General features: G+C 45.2%; 1 protein-coding gene across 1 annotated transcript in view; it reads right to left on the reverse strand.

Annotated features, from left to right (window-relative positions):
• Positions 1-375: 375 nt before the first annotated feature.
• Positions 376-24,011, reverse strand: part of LOC136657168 (collagen alpha-1(VII) chain-like) — a 96,166-nt gene continuing 72,530 nt past the window's right edge. Inside the window, exons 27-33 of the mRNA XM_066633847.1 lie at positions 22,016-22,132; positions 20,184-20,261; positions 17,861-17,914; positions 14,432-14,480; positions 10,692-10,874; positions 3,332-3,502; positions 376-535 (exon numbers count right to left, since the gene is read on the reverse strand). Coding sequence (XP_066489944.1) covers positions 528-535; positions 3,332-3,502; positions 10,692-10,874; positions 14,432-14,480; positions 17,861-17,914; positions 20,184-20,261; positions 22,016-22,132 — 660 coding nt within the window. The 3' untranslated portion in view covers positions 376-527. The remainder of the gene's footprint in view (positions 536-3,331; positions 3,503-10,691; positions 10,875-14,431; positions 14,481-17,860; positions 17,915-20,183; positions 20,262-22,015; positions 22,133-24,011) is intronic.

Raw genomic sequence — 24,011 nt, forward strand, 5'->3', positions numbered from 1 at the left:
ACCATTCTGCCTGGGGGCCTCCCTGTCATGCTGCAGATCACCCCCAACCTTCGCACCAGCCAGCAGCTTCCAGGGTCTATCACCCCAGCAGGCTTTGCGCTCAAATTTCCAGGCATGAGTAGCTGGCCTGGGGATGTCTTTACTGGTGCATAGTGGTATCCACTTTCAAAACTACTGCTTATACACATTTATACACACAGTGAGTAAGTTCCATTAAACTCAATGAGGCTTACTTCTGAGTAGACATGCACAGGATTGTATTGTAGGTTGGTTAACTGCACTGACCTTTTGGTTCACATCTAGGGTTTTCACAGACCCAAGGAAAATCTCTGAATGTGGCAGATGTTACAATAAACCAAGCAAAACAATGGCATCCTCTTTCTGAATGGATTTATTTTCTCCTTTGTTCACAGAACAGGTAAGTGGCCAAAATCCAGCTTGTGCTAAATCACTCCTTTGTCATATGTACAGTCCTGGAGATGGCTGGGTTCTGCCTTTTTCCACCACTGCCTCTTCACTTCCCCAAGTCACCTTCCTGGGACAGATTTCCAGAAGCAAGGAAAGGAAAACAGTATGTTTTATGCTTGCAAAACGTGAAAGATACACCATCACTTGACCTTTTGGGAACATAAAGGGTCAGGGAGGCCTGTTTAACTTGAGGTACATTTGAATTCCCAACAACAGTCAAAGGTCACCCATTGCACAATGGATTCGGGTCAAATGAAAGACAGTATAGTCACAGAATGCAAAAATAACTCAGGGAATTTGCTGCTACCAGATGGTCACTAGTACCTTAGATAGCTTGAACAGGGGATCAGACAAACTCATGGAGGAGAGGTCTATCAAAGGTGATTAGCCATGAGGGCTCACTGGAACATCCATATTCATGTGCCTCTGTTGTTGGAAGGTAAGCAGCACTGGAAGGCCTTGATGTCTTGCTTATGAGCTTATTGGAAGTGCCTGGTTGACCAATGTGAACAGAGGCTCTCTGACCAGATGGGCCCTTCAGTTTTTCTTATAAACATATAAGCAGCTCTCCTGTGGTTGATGGCAGCTCTTCATAGGTCTTTCCTAGTGCAGGGTCCCAGGCAGGGGTCTTGCCCAGCCTATGTTACGTTTGTGTGGTGCTTCGAGGGACTGACCTTGGGCCCTTCTGCACGCAGACCAAGCACTTTATCACTGAGGTTGGACCCTTCCCCATAATGAGCATTGTACGTATTTGAAAAAAGTACATCATTCAGAAGGTATTTGATCATTTCAGGAGAGAAGTAGTACATTTCCCAAGTGTGCACTAAATTTTGCATGAAGGGAACTGTGAGGCACTTTTGGAAGAGTCTGCAGGAATTTCAACTAAAATTAAAAGAATTTCATGAAATTTCTCGGGGGTGTAGACCACAGAACATTGTTTCAAATCAGTACTGCAGCAAACTTTTTAGCAATTCAGAACTTTTGTCCTACTCAATATGCAAATTTGATTCTCCTTTCATGTACAGGAGACCAACCACAGGGCAAGTGTCATATTGACACCTGAGTGGAAGTTCAGGAAGTTCTATTGTAAAGAGGAGAATGACAATGTGAGCTCATCAAAACAGCAGTAGCTAAGGGGCTGAGGAGCAGTCAGCATGGCTGGTTTCATTGTCAGCGGCATCCAATTTCCTCATGAGACTCTCTATGCATCACCACCTACTAGCCTGGAAGGGATGGGGGGAGTGGGGGTGGGATAAGTAGGGCACCTGCTTTAGCACTTAACCCAACAGATTTTCAGTGAGGCAATGACAGCTCAGCAGGGCTTCCAAGAACAGTTTCTGGGATCAAGAGACATGGATGTGATTCTTAGAGAATGAGTGCAGTACCAGATCCGCAGCTGTGGTGATCTGTTTGGCACACAATTTATGAAAGTCACTGCCAAAAAGATATTGTGCTACCCAATAGCTTATAAAGGGCTGGAGGTGTTAGACAAATTGTTGACCTGGAGGACATGTCTTTCAATAAGAATTCACATAAGAAACTGCCTAATCCTGGTCAGACCCTTGGTCCACCTACCCCAGTGCTGTCTATACTGATTGGCAACAGTGCTCCAGGGTCTCTGATAAACATCCTTCCCAGCCCATCCTGCCAGGGATTATATGTGGGGCCACCACATGCACAAAAGGGGTGCTACAATTTAGTTATGGCCACATGGACCTTGCATGTTTACAGACAGTACACCTCTGACTACCAGTTGCTGGGTTGCAACAGCAGGGAAGGGCTGCTGCCTTCAGGCCTTGCTTGTGGACTGCCCAGAAGCGTCTGGTTGGCCACAGTGGGAAACAGGACACTGGACTGCACGGGCCCCCTCTGGCCTTATCCAGCATGGCTTTTCTTAAGTTTATATAAACTCAGAGAATTGTGTACATTCCAGTGGACAGGGACAGTAGTACAGAGAATGTAAAAATGCTGTCAAGAGGTAAGGCCAGTTCTCATTGGTCCTTCTCCTGGTTGCCCTGATGACTGTGAAATCACAGACATCTTTGCCTTCTCAGCCCTGAAAGCTGCAGCATTCCTCCAGTGGATGGGGGTGGGTGTCTAGAGGTCCCAACAGGCAGTCTCAGTTGTCACTTTTGGCATCCTTCCTCCTATATCTGTTCCTGTAGATGAGGGGTGCCCAAATCCTGGCCCGGGGGCCACTTGCGGCCCTCGGGGGTTCTCAATCTGGCCCACAGGGAGCCCCCAGTCTCCAATGAGCCTCTGGCCCTCCAGAGACTTGCTGGAATCTCTGCTGGCCTGACGAAACTGCTCTCAGCATGAGGACGACTCTCACCTGAGCTGTGGGATGAGGGCTCCTTCCACTTCTTGCTGTTTCAGATGCAGCAGTGGCAGCAAAGGAAAGGCTAGCCTTGCTTTGTGCAAGGCCTTTTATAGGCCTTGAGCTACTGCAAGACCTTCATTCATTCATATAAATTCCATCTCTAACAAATTCATTTATGTAAATTTATTTAAATTTTAAATGTAAATTAATTCTTTTTTCCCCTGGCCCCCAACACAGTGTCAGAGAGATGATGTGGCCCTCCTGCCAAAATGTTTGGACACCCCTGCTGTAGACTCTAGACCCATGCCCCCATATTTGTTTTAATGAAATAGGCTTTGTCAAATGAAAACAAGTTGCCCAGAAAAATACTAAGACAGGGTCAGTTTATATTGTCAGTAAGCAGGAATGGTAGTGCTTTTGTGGTACTGCAAGTAAGTGTGGGTATTCAACGCTCCCTATGGAATAACTCCCATCATTCAGGAAATGAGCCTATCAAGAAGAATATTTCCAGCATTTCCTAGCTTCAGTATTAACCCATCTCACCTGTAGTTCTCTTGCACCACAGCTCACATTGCCGCTTGGATGGAAACTGGTTTGCATTCCCGCCACAGCCTCCAAATATGAATGGCCGGCAGTTGTTGTCTTCTGGATGATAATACCAGAGAACTGTGTATTGCAGGCACGAGCCCTCGTCCATTGGCAGGACACAAGGATCTGCAAGGGGCATCCCACCAAAGAGGAGACATTAGTATCACTGTGTATGTTATGAAATATAAGCAGGTTTGAGGAGGGGGCAGGAGGGGAAAAAATCCCTGGGGCCTGGGCTTCCAGGGTGGGGGAGGGCCAACAATCTATACAGTACAAAACAAATTTATTACAAAGTAAAAATAGGTACCTAGATCTCAGCCCAACCAGAGCTGTGTTACCCCGATGCATTCTGCAGACTGTAGTTTGTTAAGGTTGCTGTAAGACTTCTCAGATTTCTTAACAAACTACAGTTCATCCCCCCCAAAGCATTTGGGGAACAGAAGTGCACTGAAGGTGGATTAAAACTGTAGTGGAAATGCAGCCCAGGTCTTCTCCATAAGCACCAACATGAGTACAATTCAGATAGGGACAGTGAAACTTACATCTTCAGACCAGAACTACTAGGCCCCAGTAGCAGGTTCAGACCATATGGAGAGATGTCCTTGAATGACATGTGCATATCATTAATATTTTTGTATACGTGGAATAATTGTGAAATTTGGGTAGCACAGCAAAAGTCTGAAGTCAGCACACTGGATCTGAAGGGCTGTGGCCAGCAAGGCCATAAACCAGCAGGAAAGTTTATTTCACCTGGGCCTTGTTTCAAAAATTATCACATGGGAATGAGGAAGATCGTGTAAGCCAGTCCTTGGATGCCTGCGCATTATTAGAAGAAAGAGCAAATGAGGAGGATTTTGCTGTGGTAGAAGAAAAGAAATGCAGTAGCACTACACAAAGTAAGGAAATCATCTCATTCTGATAAATGTTTTCATTTAGTTTCAGTCTTGCTCATGCCAAGTTAAAATTGTCAAATAAAAACTTGTTTTAAAAATGTGGTAACGTGATTTGTAGGAAAATTTAGGAAGGAGGCCTCAATCAGGCATCTTGCCCCAGGCCCAGTGCCATCTCTCAGTGGCCCTGAGCACAAGAGAGAAGATCCCAGCCCCCAGGGACTTGCAGGTTAAAATCTGACTTCATGCAGTTGTTCTAGGAGGCACCCCAGGCAGACAGGCCTGGTATGCCTTTGCCTGAAGCCAGCAAGATACTAGAGTAGAGTCAAGTTGAAAATGCCCTTTCCAATGTTCCCTCCCTCTTTACAGGTTGGGGCCTTGGGAAGGGCATTCCCCCAAATGATGGGGGAATGAAAAGGAGCTTTGGGGGGGGGAGAAGACTGGGGGAGGTGGGTGGATCAAGGCAGAGACGTGGGCAGTATTGGTGGCACTGGCACTGCTGATACTCTATCACCCTTCCTTACTGGGCCTTACTGGGTCCATTCAGACTTGCACCAACAAAATTGCTGGCGCAGGTTTGGGTAGACTCATCAGAGCAGTGGAGGTGCGCCCTTGAGCAAAGTAACAAATGATCCCTTTCCTCAAGGAAGTTTCTGGGACCTGAAACTCCCTTGTGGGATGCAGAACGTGCTCCATTAGGGCACATGCATCAGCACAGGTGGAGTTAGGTAGGATTGGGTTGCTTGACACCAAAGTGCAGGGAAATGGGACACAGCTGGATTGGGGAGGTATAGCAGACCAGTCACTAATATCCTGGTGAAGGACAGGCGAAGAAGAGAGCTCTATGAAGTGGAGGTTCTGTGAAGCTGCCATAAAGAAAGGAGGAGGACCAGGTGATCCAACCCAATCCACTTCCTCAATATGTGCATATAACACCATCTCTGTGCATAGATCTTTTTTAAGTGTGAGGAAAATCTCAGTCCCAAAGTGCTTATAAACTATAATTCAGGGCATGAGAGATCACAGAAGAAGGAGAGGGACATGGAGGCAGGGGTAAACAGGGGAAGAAGATGCATTCATTTTACCCTACAAGAGCCAAGAAGGATTATTTGATCAGATGCAGCGTACCTGTCAGTGGCAAAGACCCAGCCTACTGGCTGATTTCCTTCCTGAATGCAGAAATGAGGTGGGGGATTTTCAGAGCGATTAAACCAGTTTATAACTGTCTCTGCACAAGCTCCATTATAAAATCTACTTTCCTTAGTGAAAGTGCCTCTCCTAAATGCCATTTAATTCAGTGTCTTTTGCCTCGCATTGGGCTATAGAGCTCATTGCTGCTTGTGCCGAGATGGATCCATTATCCGCTTATCCCTCAGAGCTGGTGCTGTGAAAGCAAATGGAAATTCATGGCTAATGAGGACACACAGATAAATTAGCCACGATTTAAATATTGATCGTTAGGGGCTTACATGCTCTCCCCATCATATGAGAAGCTCTGGATAAAAATGTCACGGAAACAATCCCCGGGTGGCGGAAGAATCGGCAGCAATAAAAAGAAGTCTTAATGGCTTTTAACAACTTAGGGAAAAAGGTCAGTTGTTAGTCAGAGGAAGATTGAAGTGCTGGTGGTTGCTTGGCGGGAGAATGGAGATGAATGTCAGAGTGGGGATTTCTACATCTGAGAGGTCTGAAAAAGAAACAGAGGTGGGGGCAATATCCCTCCTGAGTCTGCCCTGACTGGAGAATTCTGTCAGCTTGGAGATCTATCCATGCTTGGCACTGAGGAAAAGCTATTTATAAGCCATGTTGCCTGCCACTCAGAGCGTAATGGAATTTCTGGCTGGATATGTATATGGCTATAGCTGCGAATCAGTAGTGTGTGAACTCACAACTGTTGAACCACTGGCTCAAAATATTTTTGTTGATGTAAAGAGGAGGAGTTCATCCTCAGCATCGAGTTCCCCTACTTGGTCCAATTCTGTGTGAACCCCTACCTGAGCCTGGCATTAATGGGAAGCAACAAGTACACATCCTATTCTTTAGTACAGTTCAGTGGAGGTTCCCACAGCAAGTGCAAGCCTTGTTCTCATTTGAGGCACCCCAAAGCCTGCCTGGGTTGCACCACTGCATGTTACAGGGGGTGAAAGCTGTTCCATGCAAAAAATTCCTGCATATAGAAAACCAGCCTGTCCAAAAAAAAAAAAAAAAAAAAAAGGTTAGGCTAGAACCTGCCTCCCTGACATGTGACTTTCCGCATACAGGGAATTCCTTGATGGAAGTACATTCAGCCATGGGAACCCTCAAGCTGCAGTTGGTAATGGGTGGAGAAAGAAATACTTTCAACCTTCTTCCCTCCACCTGAGGTCAGAGGGAATCACTGTGGGAACCAAAGAACAACACGAGAGCTGCCCAGACTTGTTCTCCTTTCTACAGTAGTGTTTCTTTCCTCCTGAGATCTGCCCCTCCTGCCAGAAAACCTGAGCTTTCCCCCCCAAAAAATTGGTCCTGGAAAGACCCTGAGTGTCCCACTGAATTCCTTAAAGTTGAGTTAGTTTCCTGAGCAGACCTATTAGAGACCTATTCAGGCCAGATCTGTGAGAAAACACAGATAACATGGTGTCGAGAAAACGCAGATAATGGTTTCTCTGTGAACAACAGGGCCTCTAAGAAAGTGGCCTTTTGATATCATGAGATCAGGAAGTGGAGAATGCAGTGGTCCAGCTTCCCAGATTAGGTGGCCAGACAAAAGCTGAAATAGTTGATACTTTTAAAATTATATGGAAAATAATGGGAGAAAATTCTGTCCAAAGTGGGCCATGTGCTGACACTGATTAACACAAACACACAATATGGAACACTCTACATATGGTGAAAGGTCAAACTCAAAATAGAATGGGGGTGAAGTTGATTGTAAAGGGGTGTAAGAAAGATATACCCACAGAAAGTATGGTGTACTTTTTCTTTTGTTTTTTTCTCCCATTTTATGGTGATTCTCATTTTTAAGTTTGACGCTTCTCTGTTTCCTCTGGGATCATGGACATACTTTTATTTTACTTTTGAATGAATCCCCTATGGCAGTGGTTCTCAAACTTTTAACACTGGGACCCACTTTTTAGAACGAGAAACTGTCAGGACCCACCAAAAGCGATGTCATGACTAGAAGTGACATCATCAAGCAGGACAATTTTTAACAATCTTAGGCTGGAATCCTACAAACACCCAGAAGTTCCATTTTCTATCATTGTTAAACGCATATACAGAGTAGTCTGTTAAAAGTACGGCTGTGTAGCATTTCCCCAAGTGCAATCACATACCATGGTAGCATCAAATCTAATATATTAAAAATAAAATATTGAATGAATACGGCCCCCCTGAAATTGGCTCATGACCCACCTAGTGGGTCCTGACCCAGAGTTTGAGAAATTCCTATGGATTTATTTTATTCATAGATTTTTTTAAAAAAAAATTTCCTGCTCTTACCTCAACTTTTTCTCATCAAGTTTGCAAACTCATTTCTGGGTTATTTTTGTGGATTGCTAATCTTTCTTTCAGTAATGCTTTTCTGATTATACTTAAGCCATTTCTGCCCAATGGTGCATATATGCAACAGGGATCAAATGTGTACACCTGTGGGCTGGGCAGAAATGGGTTAATCATAGCCCATGCTGGGCGGATAGTCAGCAATTTGGGATCTAACCAAAATCCTGGGAATCCTAGAGATATCTATGTGGGCTATTTGCTGTTTCAAGCAATGTGGTTTTCTGGAGCTGAGATGGTATAGTTTGTGCAAGGCCAAGATTGTCGAGGAGTTTTGTCAGATTTCTAGGCACTGCTCCAAGAGCTCCAATGACAATTGGCACAATGCTGAACTTCTTCTCCCAGAGATGCCCAAGTTCTATTTGCAGGTCTCAATGTTTTGTAATTTCTCACATGCTTTGTCTTCAATTCTACTGTCACCAGGGATTGCAATATCAATGAGCCAAACTTGATTTTTCTATTTGTCAACTGCTGTTACATTTGGTGTACAGGCCTCTGCCAGATTCAGAATGACTGTAAGCATTTTAAAAAATGCGACCTCTGGTTTTTTGTGAAAACTGGAAGTGATTTTTTTAATGCCTTATAAGGCACAGTGAGGTCTGGGAAGTTTCCGGGAACTTAGATGAATGAATGGGCTCAAAGTTCCAGGACTTCTCCAAGCACCAATACACACCACAGAAATAAAGCACACGCTCAAATTGACTCCCATACCCCACCCCACAAGCAGCTTACTTACATGTACAGGAATAAATACCTCAGAACCTGCAAATCACAGGATATACCCAGAGTGTGTTCTGAGGGCCGGAGAAGCCCCCCAATCCTCAGAAAGCTTTCTAAGGTTTGCAGAGGACCCTTCAGAAGGTCTTTTTTTTGGTTGTTTTTTTTTTGGGGGGGGGGGGGAACTAGGAAGAGATGCTTTTAGGTATTCTGAGGGCTGCAGAGGCCACGTGCAGCCTCCCTGGCCCTTAGAGCATACCCCTGGTTGCATTCAGTCTAGCGGGCCAGAGGCCCATAAGGGATCAGAGATTTGCAGTGGGCTGCATCCGGCCCCAGGGCTGGGGTTTGGAGACCTCAGCCATAAATCAATGAACAGCTTGTGTTTCAGTTACACTTTGGGGTCTGTGGGCTTTTCTGTTGGATTAGCTAACCCACTGGGGTGTAGAAAGAACCTTTCAGTGCATGCTTGTGCCCTCCCATTGCCAGAAGGGATGCCCATCCGACTCTGTTGGAGTTTGTGTCTCCTTGAGAAGGGGAGGGTTGCAGACTTGCTCAGGAAAGTTTACATTACCCCTTTTTCTTCTAAACTCTGCAAAAGAAGCCAATCCATCTGATACATGAGCAGTGCTTTAAATTCTGTAGCTCAGGGTGGTATTTGGGTCAGTGCTAAGGCGGATTCTAATTGCAATGCCTTGGGGGTCAACAATAGGTTGGGGAAGGGGACACAGGCTGTTAACAGGAGGTGGGAGAATTAACCTTGATTGTCTTTTTCTTAGCATTTCATTTTGTATGTGAATTTCCTGTGCTTTCCCCCTCAATTAAACCTAAAGTAGTACACAACATGTTGCCTGAGCCTGCTGGATTCTTTTGAAAGGTGACAGGAATCTCAAGAAACAAAAAGAGATAGTAATGGACTGATGCAGCTTACAACTTGTGAGGAAGTATGGGATGGAAAAGGACCCTCTCTTCTCCTGCTCTCTGGTCCTTCTTTCCCCTTACACCCCTGCCCACAAACTTGAGTATTCCCCTCAGGAACCCAAAATATTTCTCCTTTCTGCCCAGCTTCTCTTTCTATTCCTTATGTCTGCATGTATCCTTCATGGAGAACATAGTTGTCAGTGGCTATTAGCATGATGGCTATATGGAACTTCCAAGCTACAACACAGTGTGCCTTGCAACTGGGGTGAAGGCACAACAATGGAGACTAGCAGGGTTTATCACCTGCCCACTTCCCTGAAGCATTAGGTGACCGCTGTCAGAATTCAGATTTCTAGACTAGATGGACCTTTGGTCTAATTCAGGAGGGCTCTTCTCGTAGCCCAATGCTCTGCTTGCTTACTCAGATGTAAGTCCCACCCAATGCAATGGTGCTTACTTCCAAACAAGTGTACCCCAGGGTTGCAACCTTACTGTATGTTCATAACTCTCACTCAGAGGAGCTATGTGATACCATTGCCATTCTCCCTTGGCCTTTAATCTCTCCTCAAAAGCCTCCTTTTCACATGACTCCCCCTAATTCCTATCTCCAACTGAAGCAGTGCTTCATGGCCAAACTACATGTGATGACAAGCATGTGATTGACTCTTGACTGCTGAGTTTTAAAAGTCTCCATTTCAATCAGACAGCTGCAGTTGTCCAATCTGTCTCTGGCTAGTATTTGGAAGAAAGCTCTCATTGGGCTAATAGGGATTCTTCCCCTTGGAACAAACTGCAGCTACAGCATGAGGGGGGATCCAGGTCAGGACTGTGGTAGAGGCAAAGAGTTAAGGCCTTTTCAGTCCATGCCATGGTCCCAGTTTCAATATGCTCTGTTTGGCTGCTAGCTAGAGTTTAAAAAAACATGCACATAAGGGCCAATCATGAGCATATTGTAAGTTGGCCCAAGGTGCATAGCTTGTTCCCCATGCCTCTCTGCCTTTCATTCCTTTCTTTACCTCCTCCTCCATTGAACTTAGACTGCAAGCTGCTCAAGGCAGAGACCTCTCTTTTTCCCATGTCAAACTGTAAAATGGAAAGTATATGATAATATCATATACACTCTTACTTATGGCTGGAGTGTGTACATTGGGCCTCAGCCCTGCATGACTGCTCTTTGGAGAAATTCATTACCTGTCACTGAATACCAGTTCAGTGTGAATGTATTTAGAGTGAATAAAAGAAAACCAACTTACCTGCAGCAAACAGAGCCAATTCTCTCAGAAGCATGTCTGGTTTTGTTCTGTTCTGCATTTCGCCAAACAATTCTTGCTTTATCAAATCTTTGGACAATAAGGCCCTTTCCTCCCCCTGCACAGTATCTGTTAGATAATCATCGCCTAAGTCTTCAGATCTATTTGCCAAGAGAACATTTCTGCCTGCATAAAAGGAGGGGGGGAGAGAGGGCACAAATCACTCAATTGCCCATCAAACACAGAACTGACATGACTTTCTGTATACAGAGGTGCTGAAACTACGGGCCAGTTTAGGACATTCTCCATGCAGAGGCCATAACATGTAAGCTGGTCCTCAAAGCAATTTTCAACCTTTTTCATCTCATGGCGCACATCTCAAAGCACTAAAACTGTCAAAGCACACCATCAGTTTTTTGACAATTGGCAAGGCACAACCACAATGCCATCTGGGGACCTACATCCACCAAACCAATGTGCCATGACACACTGGTTGAAAATGTGTGCCCTAAGCTGTTGTGTCTGAAGCAAAGAATGTGTCTGGAAAAATCCATGCAAAATTTTGGGTTCACAGATCAGAGACATGAAGAGCTGATCCAGGTGTGTTCATGTGAGCTCCTCCAAGGATTACTGTGTGTGCACAGAAACACTGTCATGGGATGGGCTGTTCTGGCCTAGTGTGCACTATCTGATTTTGAGATTAAAGTTCCACACTTATCCTTTGGGTTAGTCAGCAAACAGTATCACGCGTGATGCAGTCCTTTTTCCAACTCACCAACACATGCTATGAAAAAAGGAAAGAGAAATGCATGCATAAGGCTCATGATCCAAAAACATTGATCAAGAGCAAGTCTGGAAAAGAAGCACCTTTCAAGTGTTTCAGATGGCTTTTCTTTTAGGACCAGGTCTGTGCAGGACCGTGATTTTTGCACTGGGGTGCTCCACCATCATATAACCAGAACCTGGCAAATTATTTCTCATCAATATGTAAAACTCAACATCCTCTGGGCCTCCCTTATTGTTGGCTCCAGGTCTTTGGTGTCCCTGTGGATCCATAAAGCAAGGAACTCTCTGAGCCTCCCTAAAATATGAATGTTCCCACCCTTCTAGTGGCACAGTGTACCTATCCTGTCCATGGCACCAACTGAAGGAGTGTAGAGAAAATCACTGGCTTTCATGCTTAGCGCTCAGCCTCAGTGTACTGCAGCCGTAAAAAGGGACAGTTGCATATATTATTTGACCTTGGCTATCTTGGCTGACCTGGTATCTTGGCTTACTTTTTTCAGTCAGGTGTTCAATATGTGTTTATATTCTCTGCCATGGATGCATGTGTAGCCCAAGATTGTTTTCTCAGCCTGGCAGGGGCTCTTTCCCAGGCTTGCCAGCTGAGATCCTTCCATCACAAATAGCAGGTCACTGTGACTAGTGCTACATCTGAGCCAACATTTTGTAAATGGCTCCAGCTAGTTTAACCAGAGCTCTTCTCACCCATGAAGTAAAAAGTTGCTTTCTACTGACTCAGATCTCTGGTCTCTGTAGCCCAAGATGGTTTTCTCAGCCTGGCAGGGGCTCTTTCTCAGGCTTGCCAGCTGAGATTCTTCCATCACAAATACCACAGACTGATGTTGAGACCTTCTACATGCCCTTGAGACATTGTGCCTTGAATTCCTAGAAGTTAATAAGAGCACAGAGCAAAAGAGAACTGTATACGGCATTTTTAGATCTAAAAGGAGCATTTGACTCCGTAGAATGTGCCCTGCTATGGGAGAAACTAGCTAGTCTTAAACTAGATCCCAGGCTCCTAGCCCTTATTAAAAAAACTCCACATGGGGATGACTTGTCAGGTTAAATGTACATCATCCGGGAAGTTGACACCCAGAATCTCGGTGGAAAAGGGTGTGAAGCAGGGGTGCATTCTGGCACCTTTCCTCTTTCCTCTTTTTGAAAGTAATATGACCCCCTTCAAGCTGACAGGCACTGTCCCAAGCTAGGTTCAACCTATATTCCCATTTTATTATATGCGGACGATGCTGTGTTGATTTCTCAAACACAAATTGGCCTCAAAAGACTATTAAAAAGAAGCTCTGCCTACCTTTCCAAAAATAAATTGGAGTTAAATACCAGAAGACTAAGATATTAGTGTTCTCTAAATCTTGGAACCCGCTTACCTGGGATATAAATGGTGAGAAAATCGAACAGGTCAAGAGTTTTAAATATCTAGGGGTACACATCCAACATAAGCTATCATGGTGTATTCATTGTAAATTGGAAATTAACTTAGCCCATGCTACCTCCCAAGCTATCCTTAGGTTTTTCCATAGAAAGGGTAATTGTTTCATTCCTGTGGTAGTTAAGATCATTAATGCTAAGTCAGTTGCGCAATTACTATATGGCATTCCAATTTGGATTAGGGCAGCAAACCATGAGCTGGAACGAGTCCAGGCAAAATTTCTTAGGGCAATGTTGGGGTTACCTAGGTATGACCCCTATGCCGCCACATGCTTGGAAACAGGGCAAAAGCTCTTGTTAACCAGAGCCTGGCTTTTGTCCATCTGATATTGGTTGCACATTCATTACAATTTGCCTCCAGGCAGTCTGCTATAGTTGATGCTCAGCAAACTTGATCTTTCTTCATGGTCAAACTATATAAGGAAGAAAATTGAGACAATAGGGATCTCACTAGACCATCTGAACATGTGTTCATATTCTGAGGCCTATCGGAGCATCCACAGTCAGACTGTTGGATATTGAAATTCAAAATCTTAATGAACAGGCAACAAAGGTATGCTCGCCCTTATATTATTCCATCCCATACCAGTTAGGGAAAATGGCAATCTAACTCTCCTCACTGACAGACCCCACAGAACGTCGTGCCATAAACCTGGCAAGGTTCATTCCCTCAAGGGTGACAATTGGGAGGTATAAGACTCCCTATCAAGATTGTCCCTGCCCTTGTAACATGGGGTCGATTGAATCTCTTCCGCATATATCTTTCTACTGTCCTCGGCATAAGAGCACCTGCTCTACCTATCTAACGCCCATCCTGGTTAATAAGGTGGGTCTTCCAGATATGGAAAAAATCAAGCTATTATTAAATGATTGCTCACCCTCAGCGTTGAAAAAAGTTTCAAAATTCTTGATGGCGGTGATAAGCCATAACAGCTGAATGATGTATTCAGTCCTATCACTGAGAGGGTGGCAGTCTATCTGCAGCTGATGGTAGCAAGTAGACCCAAGAGAGGCTATGCAGTATATTTTATATGTTAGGCCACTATGTTTTATATGGGACAAATATACTTGATTTATTCAGTTGTTATGTATCATATATCATAGGTTTGTACTCACTACTGTTGTTCTCTTTGTTGTGTTGTTGCGTTTGTGTTTGTTATGTATGCCAATAAAGGTCTTATCTATCTATCTACAGAGGAAGTGGTGAGAAAAGAAATGAAGGGGATTTGATGCTAAGACTCCACAGTGCAAGGGAATGGGGAAACTGAAGTTCCAGATGACATGACAGCCCAAGGTCAGGGTTACATCAGGGACCTCGTGCCCAGCAGCAAGTAGGATTCATCTAGCCAATTGGCTTGACAAAACAGCCCTGTTTGAAACTAATGGGGTGAAATTTGTTTTGCCAGGCAAGGCTGTGCTGCCATTCAGATTGCTCTAATTTACATTACTGACTGGAGACTCAGGGGCAGGCAGTGTGCCTCAACAGAGGGAAGGGTCTGTGTTGATGTGCTCACCATGTTTGTCGCTCATCTCGCCTCTGATGATGTCTTTCACTTCTTCTGCCTGTGTTCATAAGGCCCAAAGCTGAGGTTAGAAACCTGCTAGTAGGATTTCCTAATTCAGACTTCCTTTACACACAAAATAGATTCTGCTCCATTTGCAATTGTTGTGCAATACAAAGGTCAAAGCCCATTCCAAGCAATGCTGGGGAATCTCCTCCTGGCTCAGATTGGATTGGTTTAGAAATTAGCAGAGCTATGTCTAAAAACATGGGGAAATAGCTTGTCTTATTCCTTAGCAAACCCAAATTCAATTAACCTACCTCACACTCCATTCCAATCAACCTCCTTTCTCTCCTCCTGCCCCCCACTGATACTCCAAATCACTTCTCCCTCTGGTCTGGCAGCTGCTGATGCACCAAGTTAGAAATGGAAGTTGGGGTTCTCTCCACTCCAGTGCAAGTCACCCTTGACATTGCTGCAGCCCTTAAAAAACCCTATTTTCCTGGGTCTAGTTGCATCTATCTTCCTTATTTCCTTCCATTTGCTTGCTATTGGACTCAGGTTAAGTAGGGAGGGAAGGAAAGTGAAAAAGGGGTTGGGAGATCACAGGTAGTTAAGAGAGGTTTGGGGGCAGGATGAGAATTCTTCTCTAGCATGTACTAAAATGGGAGCTGGAGAATAATTTGACTCATACACTATGTTGAGGCAAAGCAATACAAGCCCTGGAAACCACAGAGACGCTCGTCTCGAGTCAGGGATTAGCAATCAAGGCACAAAAGAAAGGTCCTTGTTGAGGTTGCCTCACAAAAGCCACTATGCTATGGGAGTTTAGAGAGAAGCTGGATCATGACATCTTCACTGGCTGATCTCAGGATGTCAAAAGATCTCAAAAAGCAGATCCAGTAACATAGCAGTGTTGGAGTTGATGCAACTCCGTCTGCTGTCCAGAGGGAGCAGGATGCTGTCCAGAAGGGGTCAAGCTATGGCCCAGTGACTCTGACCTTTCTACCTGTTCTCTCTGTGATACTTGTGGGGTGTGGCCCTAGCCCTTTATCCTTCCCTTCTCCTCTGAGCACTTCCTCTTGTCCTCTGACCACCGACCTGTTAAGGTGGCGCACACCAGGGCTCTGATGCCCAGGCCATCTTGAGCACAAGACATGCAGGGCAAGGCAGCTCTAGGGCCTTGCTATCTCTAAGTGTTAGCTGAACCTCTGATCCTAATCAGATGCTGTAAATATACACTCAATGGAACTGTAAGTAAATAACTTCTTTTTTGCAACTTTAACAAGCCATTGCCTCTTTGTCTTTTCTTTATTGATTAGCAGTCAGCCGGGTGAGGGAGATTCCCTGAGGTGATACCCAAAGGGGGGGGGGTGTCTGCTGCTTAAGCTACTCTGCTCCCCCCCCCCCACCCAAAGAGGAAACTATTTTTAATTTCCTCCAACAAGCAGTCCCTGAAGGGTAGTGCATTCCTGGCCATAACAAGCATATTTCTAATCTTAGAAATACAAGGTACGGTAATGAATTCTTGACTTGCTCGGGAAGCCAGGGCATCAATTAACATACAACTCTTGAGGAAAGCTTGGATTGGAGACCCTTCTATTGTGTCGGTAACTTTTTGCTCCAAGTCAGGAAGTTCACACAGTGGCGTCGCTAGGAGGTGCAGTGGGTGTGGTCTGCACCGGGTGACGCGCACAGGGGGGTGATGCACTGGGGGGGTGACACGCTAAAATCACCCCCCAGTGGTTAGGTGGTTAGGAGTGGTTAGGAGTAACCCCATTATATTATATACTTTTGGATATGGAATTTCGAGCTGAATGCAATGCAAAAAACCAGAGTGAAATATCTCCTTGCTATCAAAAGTTATGGCCAAAAAACAGGAGAACAAAAAATGCATGGAGCCCTATGGAAAGTTAAAGTGAGCCGTATCGTGCATTTACTTGTGAGTAGGCGAACTTGCCTTAGTCCATCAAAAAGGGCAGGCTGATAGGAATCCAACTAAACCAGAATGGTCCTGATCCAATGAATGCAGCCCCCAAAAACACCTGGGAAGGAAGTCCCTCCTTCCAAGCAGATGAATGTAATGAGCCCTATGGAAAGCGAAACTAAGCCTTACGGTCGTGTTTACTCACAAGTAAGCAAATGTGCCTTGGCTGGTGTGGAAGATCAGGTGAAGGAGAGTGCAAGGCTACCATAATGGTCCTGATCCTATGCACCTGCAGCTAAACAAGTGCTCCAGAAGGCAGTCCCCCCCCCCCACTAAAAAGGATCAAAACGGAGTATTCAGCTGATAAGGTGAACCTTTTTGAGACTTGCAAAGCCAGGTGGATCCTGACAGTGATCTGGTTTAAACAGAAGTTCTTAAACTGAACTGGGCACTGGGTAGGGCTGAAAACCTAACTGGTTTTAGAGGGTGGTGTTATTGCAGGCAGGCTATAGAGGAAATTCACTTGGTGGAACATGGCTGGCTTCTGCTTATTTAATTATTTGTTTTACTTTAATTATTTATACTTATTTTAATTTGCCTGATGATGTCACTTCCACCATGACATCACTTCTGGTGGATTTTGGGACAAATTGTCATTCTAAAAAGTGGGTCCCAGTGCTAAGCGTTTGAGAACTGCTGCAATACGGTGTTAGTAAGTTGACACCCTGGGTGTGTGTGTGTGTGTGTGTGTGTGTGTGTGACACCACTAGTGACCAAAATCACTAAAATCATAATTTGGAAGAATAATACCATCATGTTATATATCAATCAATGCGTAATTTCATGCAGAATGTGTTCTATCTTTGTTCTATCAAAAGGGTGGTGGCTTATGTATATGTGTGAGGTCTTCCTTGAGGCCTGTGGAACCTGAGGCCTCTTGCTATCAGTCCTACGTGACATTGGTCTGGATCATGCTGTCTTGGCAAGTACAAGTGCAAACAAATGCATCAGTAAGAAAATTTGAATAAAAAGCTTATCTGGCAACAGCTCTCTCAACAACATGCTATCTCATCCTGCCTTTATCTTAACATGTATTAGCCTCACTTTCTACCAAGCAATTGCCTTCTCAATTGTTGCCATCCAAGTCTCAGCCTGCTACTTACTGTCCAAGTCCTTGGACTGTACAAACTGAAAAGATTCCAAAATAACAGGACCAACAGATGCCATGGGGATGTTGTCAAACACTGTCAATGTGGAGTCCAAATCATATCCAATGCAAGTGATTTTACCTGCAACATTGCCTAACAAATGTGTTATAGCAAACAACCAATCCGTCCACCTAGGGGACCAGATGGAGCAAGTTCTCTGTCATTTAGCATCTCAGTTTCCCAATGCATCCCCAGCTTATCCTTTTACTCAATTTCTTGCTTGTGTTCTAGTCTAGACCTTCCTCTTGGAGGATGCTACCCTATTGTCTTGCGTAATATGCAGGGTTCAATAAATAAAGTACTTACAGAAAGACCAGGATCACCCTTTTCTCCTTTCCGACCAGCTGGGCCTTCTTCCCCCTGTTCAAAAGATTTCAGCAATGATGAAAAGACAACTTTGGGGGAGAGGGTTGTGTCATTATCCTTCCTCCCACCCAACAAAATGTTTTGCAAACAAAGGGCGATGCCAAAAGAGGGGCAGCCCAATCCTAAAGCCAGCGGCTCTGCTGGGTACAGCGGTGCCAAAACGGCTACCACTGCATCCAGCAGTATGCCAAGGCCACCAGAGATCTCCTGGGGGGATGGGACACTTTCATTCCTTACCTCCAGGGAAAGCCCCAAGCTCTGCAATGGGGCTTCTCATGTCTGCACCAGCTATTTCGCCAGTGCAGACTTTAGAGACTCTGAGTTCAGAATCTGGCTGGTCCCATCCCCTCCCGCCCTGGCTCCTCCCTCGCCTTGGCCTTGGAATTTAAGGTCAAGCCAAAATTTTCTTAAGAGTACTTTCAGTTTGAATTGAATGGTAATGTGTCCCCCCATTTTATTTATCTGAAGATTTATATTCTTTCAGCCCCCAAAAGGGCTTTTATGGTGGTTATGAGGTGTTTTCCCAAAGCTGCCTGTGCTCACATGAACTTTTGGCAACTGGCCTGCTGACTCTCTTAACCCTCAAGTCTAACACAATGGGCTAGTGACGATTCTCCAATTCTGTGGAATATTCTGCTCTTGGGTTGCTTCTAGTAATGTCTGAGTCACCAAGGGCACAATCCTACCTAAGTAGTTAGGTACTTTCATGCCACCCTGGAGGAAGTTAGGCCAGCGCAAGTCCCTAACTATGCCATCGCAGGCCCCAGGCACAGGGGTTTGGGATGGTGTGGGAAGGGCAGGAGAAGGTGTTTTGGGGCAGGTGGTGGGCAGTCCTGGGAAGTGGGCAGGTGGGGAGCGGAAGATGGGGCAAGGATCCAGCTGTTATACTGGATCCTAACCCCATTCCTGGGCAGCCTGGGCCAGCCCTGGGCTGATTGGATTTGTGCTACCTCTGGAGGTGGTACAGATTTGTGTAGCCCCATTGGGGCTGCAGTGGCTCTCCCCAAGGTAAGGTGAAGTAATTCCTCTTGCCCTGGGTGGAACCACTAAGCACCTGAAACTTGCACTGGGTACAGCGCATGCCCACTGGCCTGCCTGTTTCCAGTACAAGTTAGGATTGCGCTGCAAAGAGCTCAGTGACATACACAGATGGAACAACTGTCCAAGCCTCAGGATCCAGAGGGGGTGATGTGAGACTTTGAGGCTAAGTATTCCACTCATCCCTATCCCTGATTCTGCTGTTATTCTTCCCTTCCATCTTCTTTACTCCTCAGGTCTGGGTTAATGGTTTGTATGTGTGTATAGGGTGAAGACACTGCTTTGCAGTTGCTGTGTGTTCACTTGCTCCTTTCACAGAACCAGCAAAATTCCCAATTCAGGACTGATGAGCTGTGTTGGGTGCATGTTTACTATGTGAGTGTGTGTGTGTAGCAGCAATATCAGTTAGAGGGGATCCAAAGTCCATGTCCAGGGTATTGGAATAGCTAGGCATGGACCTGGTTATTCTGCCCAATGCATGACTCTTACAGGACCAGGTTCCCAAATTAATGTTCCTAGATCTGAAATTGACTTCCACCAACTGTGCCACTTGATTTTTGGGAAGACAGGTGCTTTCTCTAGGCACAAGTGTTTTTCAGTCAAAGATCTATGGACCAGGGTCACCTGTGGGCTGCTCTCTACCTGTTGAAATGTGGCATGGTTTGCCAATTTGCTCCACCTGCTGGCAAGTGGGAAGCCTCTACATTTGTCCTCCTCTAGGAGCAAGCAGAATTTCATCTTTCCAATGGTGAGAAGGCAAGACTGCCTTTTGCACCTGAGTTCAAACAGTGAAACTCCTCCCATGCAAAAGTGACAGAGGCAACAGGTGGTGGACCAGCTTGCTGCATACAAAGGAATGGAAGCCACATTTCCATGCCTTGTGGGTCAGGACTCAGTCCATAACAGGATTCCATTGGGTATCTGCTTAAGGAATGTCAGGCAAGGATTCAGCCTGTGTGCCACACACACCTTTGGCCAAAGACAGGAAGATCCACCATGAAAGCATCTTCATACCAATAGGGTGAAATGGGCCAGGTGATACTCTCTGATTAATGATTCTGGGTCAGCCTTACTTGATGGTTTGTCACACTATGAGATATGCTCTAATTAGTTACAGGTGACTTTTACCTTGTCCCAAACCACCCTCAGCTTCACAGGATATGTGTCTGATAGGCTCTTGGCCTTCCATTTCATCATCAAAACTATGAAGTGTCTAAGTACTCACAGTTCCTCCCTTGGTGCCAGGAGTCCCTGGGGCCCCCCTGAGGCACAGCTGTTGTCTTCCTCTTCTACCCCTTTCACCCTGAAAAAAAAAATGCAGACCTACTATGCGTATATAAGTATCTGTGCCATATACAGGTGTGATCTATACTGGTCCTGCAGTTTCTCTTGATGCCAGCGACCATTGCAACATGTCTGATTGTAAGCTGAAAATAAATGCACACCAATTTCACTGCCCTGTTCACAGACAATGAAATTGGGAAAACTATTTCAGCAATTTGGAAGGGGAGGGGAACAGACATGGCTCATCATTAGTTGATGTTCACCACCACCATCACCCCCCAGCTACTAGAATGATGCTATATGATGAGTTTCTCTGATAGGAGCTTCTGGTAAACAGGCAATAAGGAGAAAAGGGAAAGCGGTTCTCCCCCTTCCCCCAAATCAGCTCCATCCCAGCTCTATGTTCATTTTCATTACAGAGAAGGGTTCCAAAATGCATGAAATGGATTCCTCAGTCACCAGGGAACTGCTTTGAACAAGCAATGCACTGAAGAAAGTGACTTATGAACCATGGACCTGCAAGATCACTTGCACCTGCTAAAGGGAGGATGGAGCCAGTGCTAAGCATATCGAGAGTAATTAACATGGAAGAACAGAAGCAAAGATGAGCTTCAGAATGAGTGCTGAGCTAGTAGAAAAGGGGAGAGCATGTATGAAGAAGACGGCATGTTTACTTCTCACAATCCCCAGATAGGGAGAAAATAATCCCTGCCTGAAACCCTGGAGAGCTGCTGTTGATAGTGTGTGCTGATAGTCAGAGGGAGCCAGACTGAGTCAGAGGGACGAGTGGTCTGACTCAGTTGAAGGCAGTTTCCTGAGTACAAACATCTTTAGTCAACCTAGCCACTGCTGACTGTGTTTTCTCACTTGGCCTATGCAATCTTCTACAGGTAGGCCCATCCTTCAAGATAGCTTGGCCAGTGCTGAATGCGGCAAGTCATTTGCCGATAGGAACAAAATGTTGGTAGCACACTGGCCTGTTTGGGGCCATTTTTGCATTGGCTTCACTTTGCCTCTGGGCTCAAGCTGCTGCTGGTGCTTATTTTGAAGACCAATAAAGAAGAGGGGGAACTCTACTGTGCTGGAAATAAGTATTGCATTGCATTGATTGAGGTTTCCACACAGCAAAATTTTGTTGATTGATTTTAAATTGATTTTACTTGACCGACCACTGAATCTTATCCCCTACCCCATTGGCGTGCAGCCAAGCCAATGGACGCTACATTGCATGTTATGATTGGGAGGGTGATCAGTCAGCCTGCAGGAGGAATTTTTTATCCCCCAGTAGGCTGCCTGATAGCCTATGAGTTCCTTGGATCTATACTGGGCATTTTGCTGGTGTTAAGTTCGAGAAGAGAAAAGGAGTGAGGAGAGTTCAAAAAGAGAAGATAGGATCCCGGTGCAAGTTGCTGCAGCACAGTGTTTAGTCTCATGCTGGGGTTTGACAGGGCCAAACCTGCACATTTGAGGACTAGTATGGAAGTATTAGAACCCAGCACTGATAAAGCCTAATAAAAACACATTATAGCAATGATGGCAGCACCTGACCTTCGCCCACATCTCCCTCAGAGGGAGCCAGGAAAGTCCTCCTGCTTTGTGGCCACCCTGTGGATAACAGGCTGAAGCAGCCAGCCCCCAAAGACAGTTCTGGACATTCTTTAAAGAGGCTGCATAGGCAAGAAGAAAGGGGGTAGCAGACAAGACTACAGCCCATGGCTCCTGTAAGAAATTCCATTTTGTGTACACCTTCAAAATCCACCCAAAGCCTCTTACCTGTGGTCCTGGCTCACCCTGCAGTCCTTGTGGCCCTGGAGGCCCAGGGGCACCTATCTTACCAGGTAAGCCAATCTGTCCTTTAAAGCCGCCCAGGCCAGGCACTCCCTTGGCACCCTGAAAATTCCAAACAGAGGCTTCCTTTAACAATGTAAATGGTTGAATCCCAGCATTGTTGCCACATGAATACACTATAGCCACTGGTATGCCACTCTGAGTGAAGACAGATGTCTACTCTAAGCAGTGCTGAGCCAACAGATTCTTACAAAATAACTATTGACTTAAAATTAGGGTGGGGGCAGAAGGGGCAAGGAAGTTGCCCCAGCTCACCTTTACTGATGTCTGTTTCATGGCAGTGGTGAAGTCCTGGAGAGCATACATAGCTAGAGGAAGCTATTTTGTGCCCCAGAATTCCCAGTGCCACAATGCTATGGGGTTGGCTAGTTTCCTGGTTTTATCAGCAGGTTTAAAAGGGCTATGCATGCTCTCCAGGTTGTGAGTTGGCATCTCAATCAGGCTTCTTGGATGCATGATACTTTTAAGTGATCATATAACTAGCCCAGAACATTTTTGAAAGGGCTTGTTTGATGTGCTTTCATGCCTAATGAAAGACATGAGATTAGGAGTGGGGCCAGGAGAACATGGCTGTTCAGTTCTCCCTAACACCCTCCTCACCCACAGAACATTCTAGACAGTGTTTCTCAAAGTGCGGGTCGGGACCCACTAGGTGAGTTGTGAGCCAATTTCAGGTGGGTCTCCATTCATTTCAATGTGTATTTTATTTTTAATATATATATGACTTGATGCTACCCTGGAATGTGTACAGATCTGTACTTTTAACAAGCTACAATGTATAGGTTTTTAACAATGATAGTCAATGGGGCTTACTGCTGGACAAGTGTGGATAGGATTGCAGCCTTTGAAATGTTTGGAGAATTTTTTTTCAAACTGATCAGCAACTGTTTGGGATGGTTAGGAGGGTTCTTCTTTATTTTAAATAAATTTATACAATAAATACTTATTGTACTTGCAATAAATACTTATTGTAAACTTTTAATTTGTTTACTTATTTAATGTAATGGGAGTATTAAAAATTTTCCTGCTTGATTATGTCGCTTCCAGCCATCACTTCCGGTGGGTTCTGGTAGATTATCATTCTAAAAAAGTAGATCCTGGTGCTAAAAATTTAAAAAACACTGTTCTAGAAAGTTCCAGGCAAAGGGGAGGTGTGCGTGTTTGTGTGGGTAACCTTAAGTGGAACTACACAGAAACTGTTAATGGAGTTTACGTATGCAAATTGTTTAGACAGATTAATGATTAAAGATTTGCCTCTCTCTTTGCTAGCTGAATACATGCTGTGAGTCTTCTTCTTTTATTGGATCTATAAATAGGCTCATCTATGCAGCAAGAGAGGCTTGTGTCAAAAGGTGGTAACATCACTCTCCAAAGAAGAGTCCTCCTGGCAAAAGGAAATGAACTGCTGAACCAAGCAGGCTGTGGAGTGCTGGCTGATTAAGATGGGAGATTCCGGAGATGATGGATGGCATGAGTGGTTTACACTCGACAAGGCTGGCTTTCCCATTTAATACAAGTGACCCCCAGTGACTCCCAATGCTATTATTACAGAAAAGAGGCTGTGCAAACAGATTAAAAGTGAGATGACTAGAACTATCAGCAAGGAGGCCTGACTTCTATCTCTCACTCCACTGAGCCGGTCAGCTGCCAGGAGGGAAGGAGCTCATTAGCAACACCTGTGGACCCTTGGGACTGACGAGTGGCTCCTTCTCTCTGCAGGTACCTGCTAAAGCCTCTGGCTTGCCAGAGGCGCGAGCGTTTGGTGCAAGCCTAAGGGCAAGAGGCAAAGGGCTCTTGGCCCGGGGATCATGCCCAGAAGACAGAGGTTCCATTCCTGGCTGGTGGACCAAAAATAGTGGTCGGAATATTCCTCCCCTTCTGTTAAGGCAGGGGAGAGAGGAGCAACATAAACTCTTAGGGC

This window comes from Tiliqua scincoides, chromosome 7, assembly GCF_035046505.1.
Source record: "Tiliqua scincoides isolate rTilSci1 chromosome 7, rTilSci1.hap2, whole genome shotgun sequence".
Taxonomy (NCBI): domain Eukaryota; kingdom Metazoa; phylum Chordata; class Lepidosauria; order Squamata; family Scincidae; genus Tiliqua; species Tiliqua scincoides.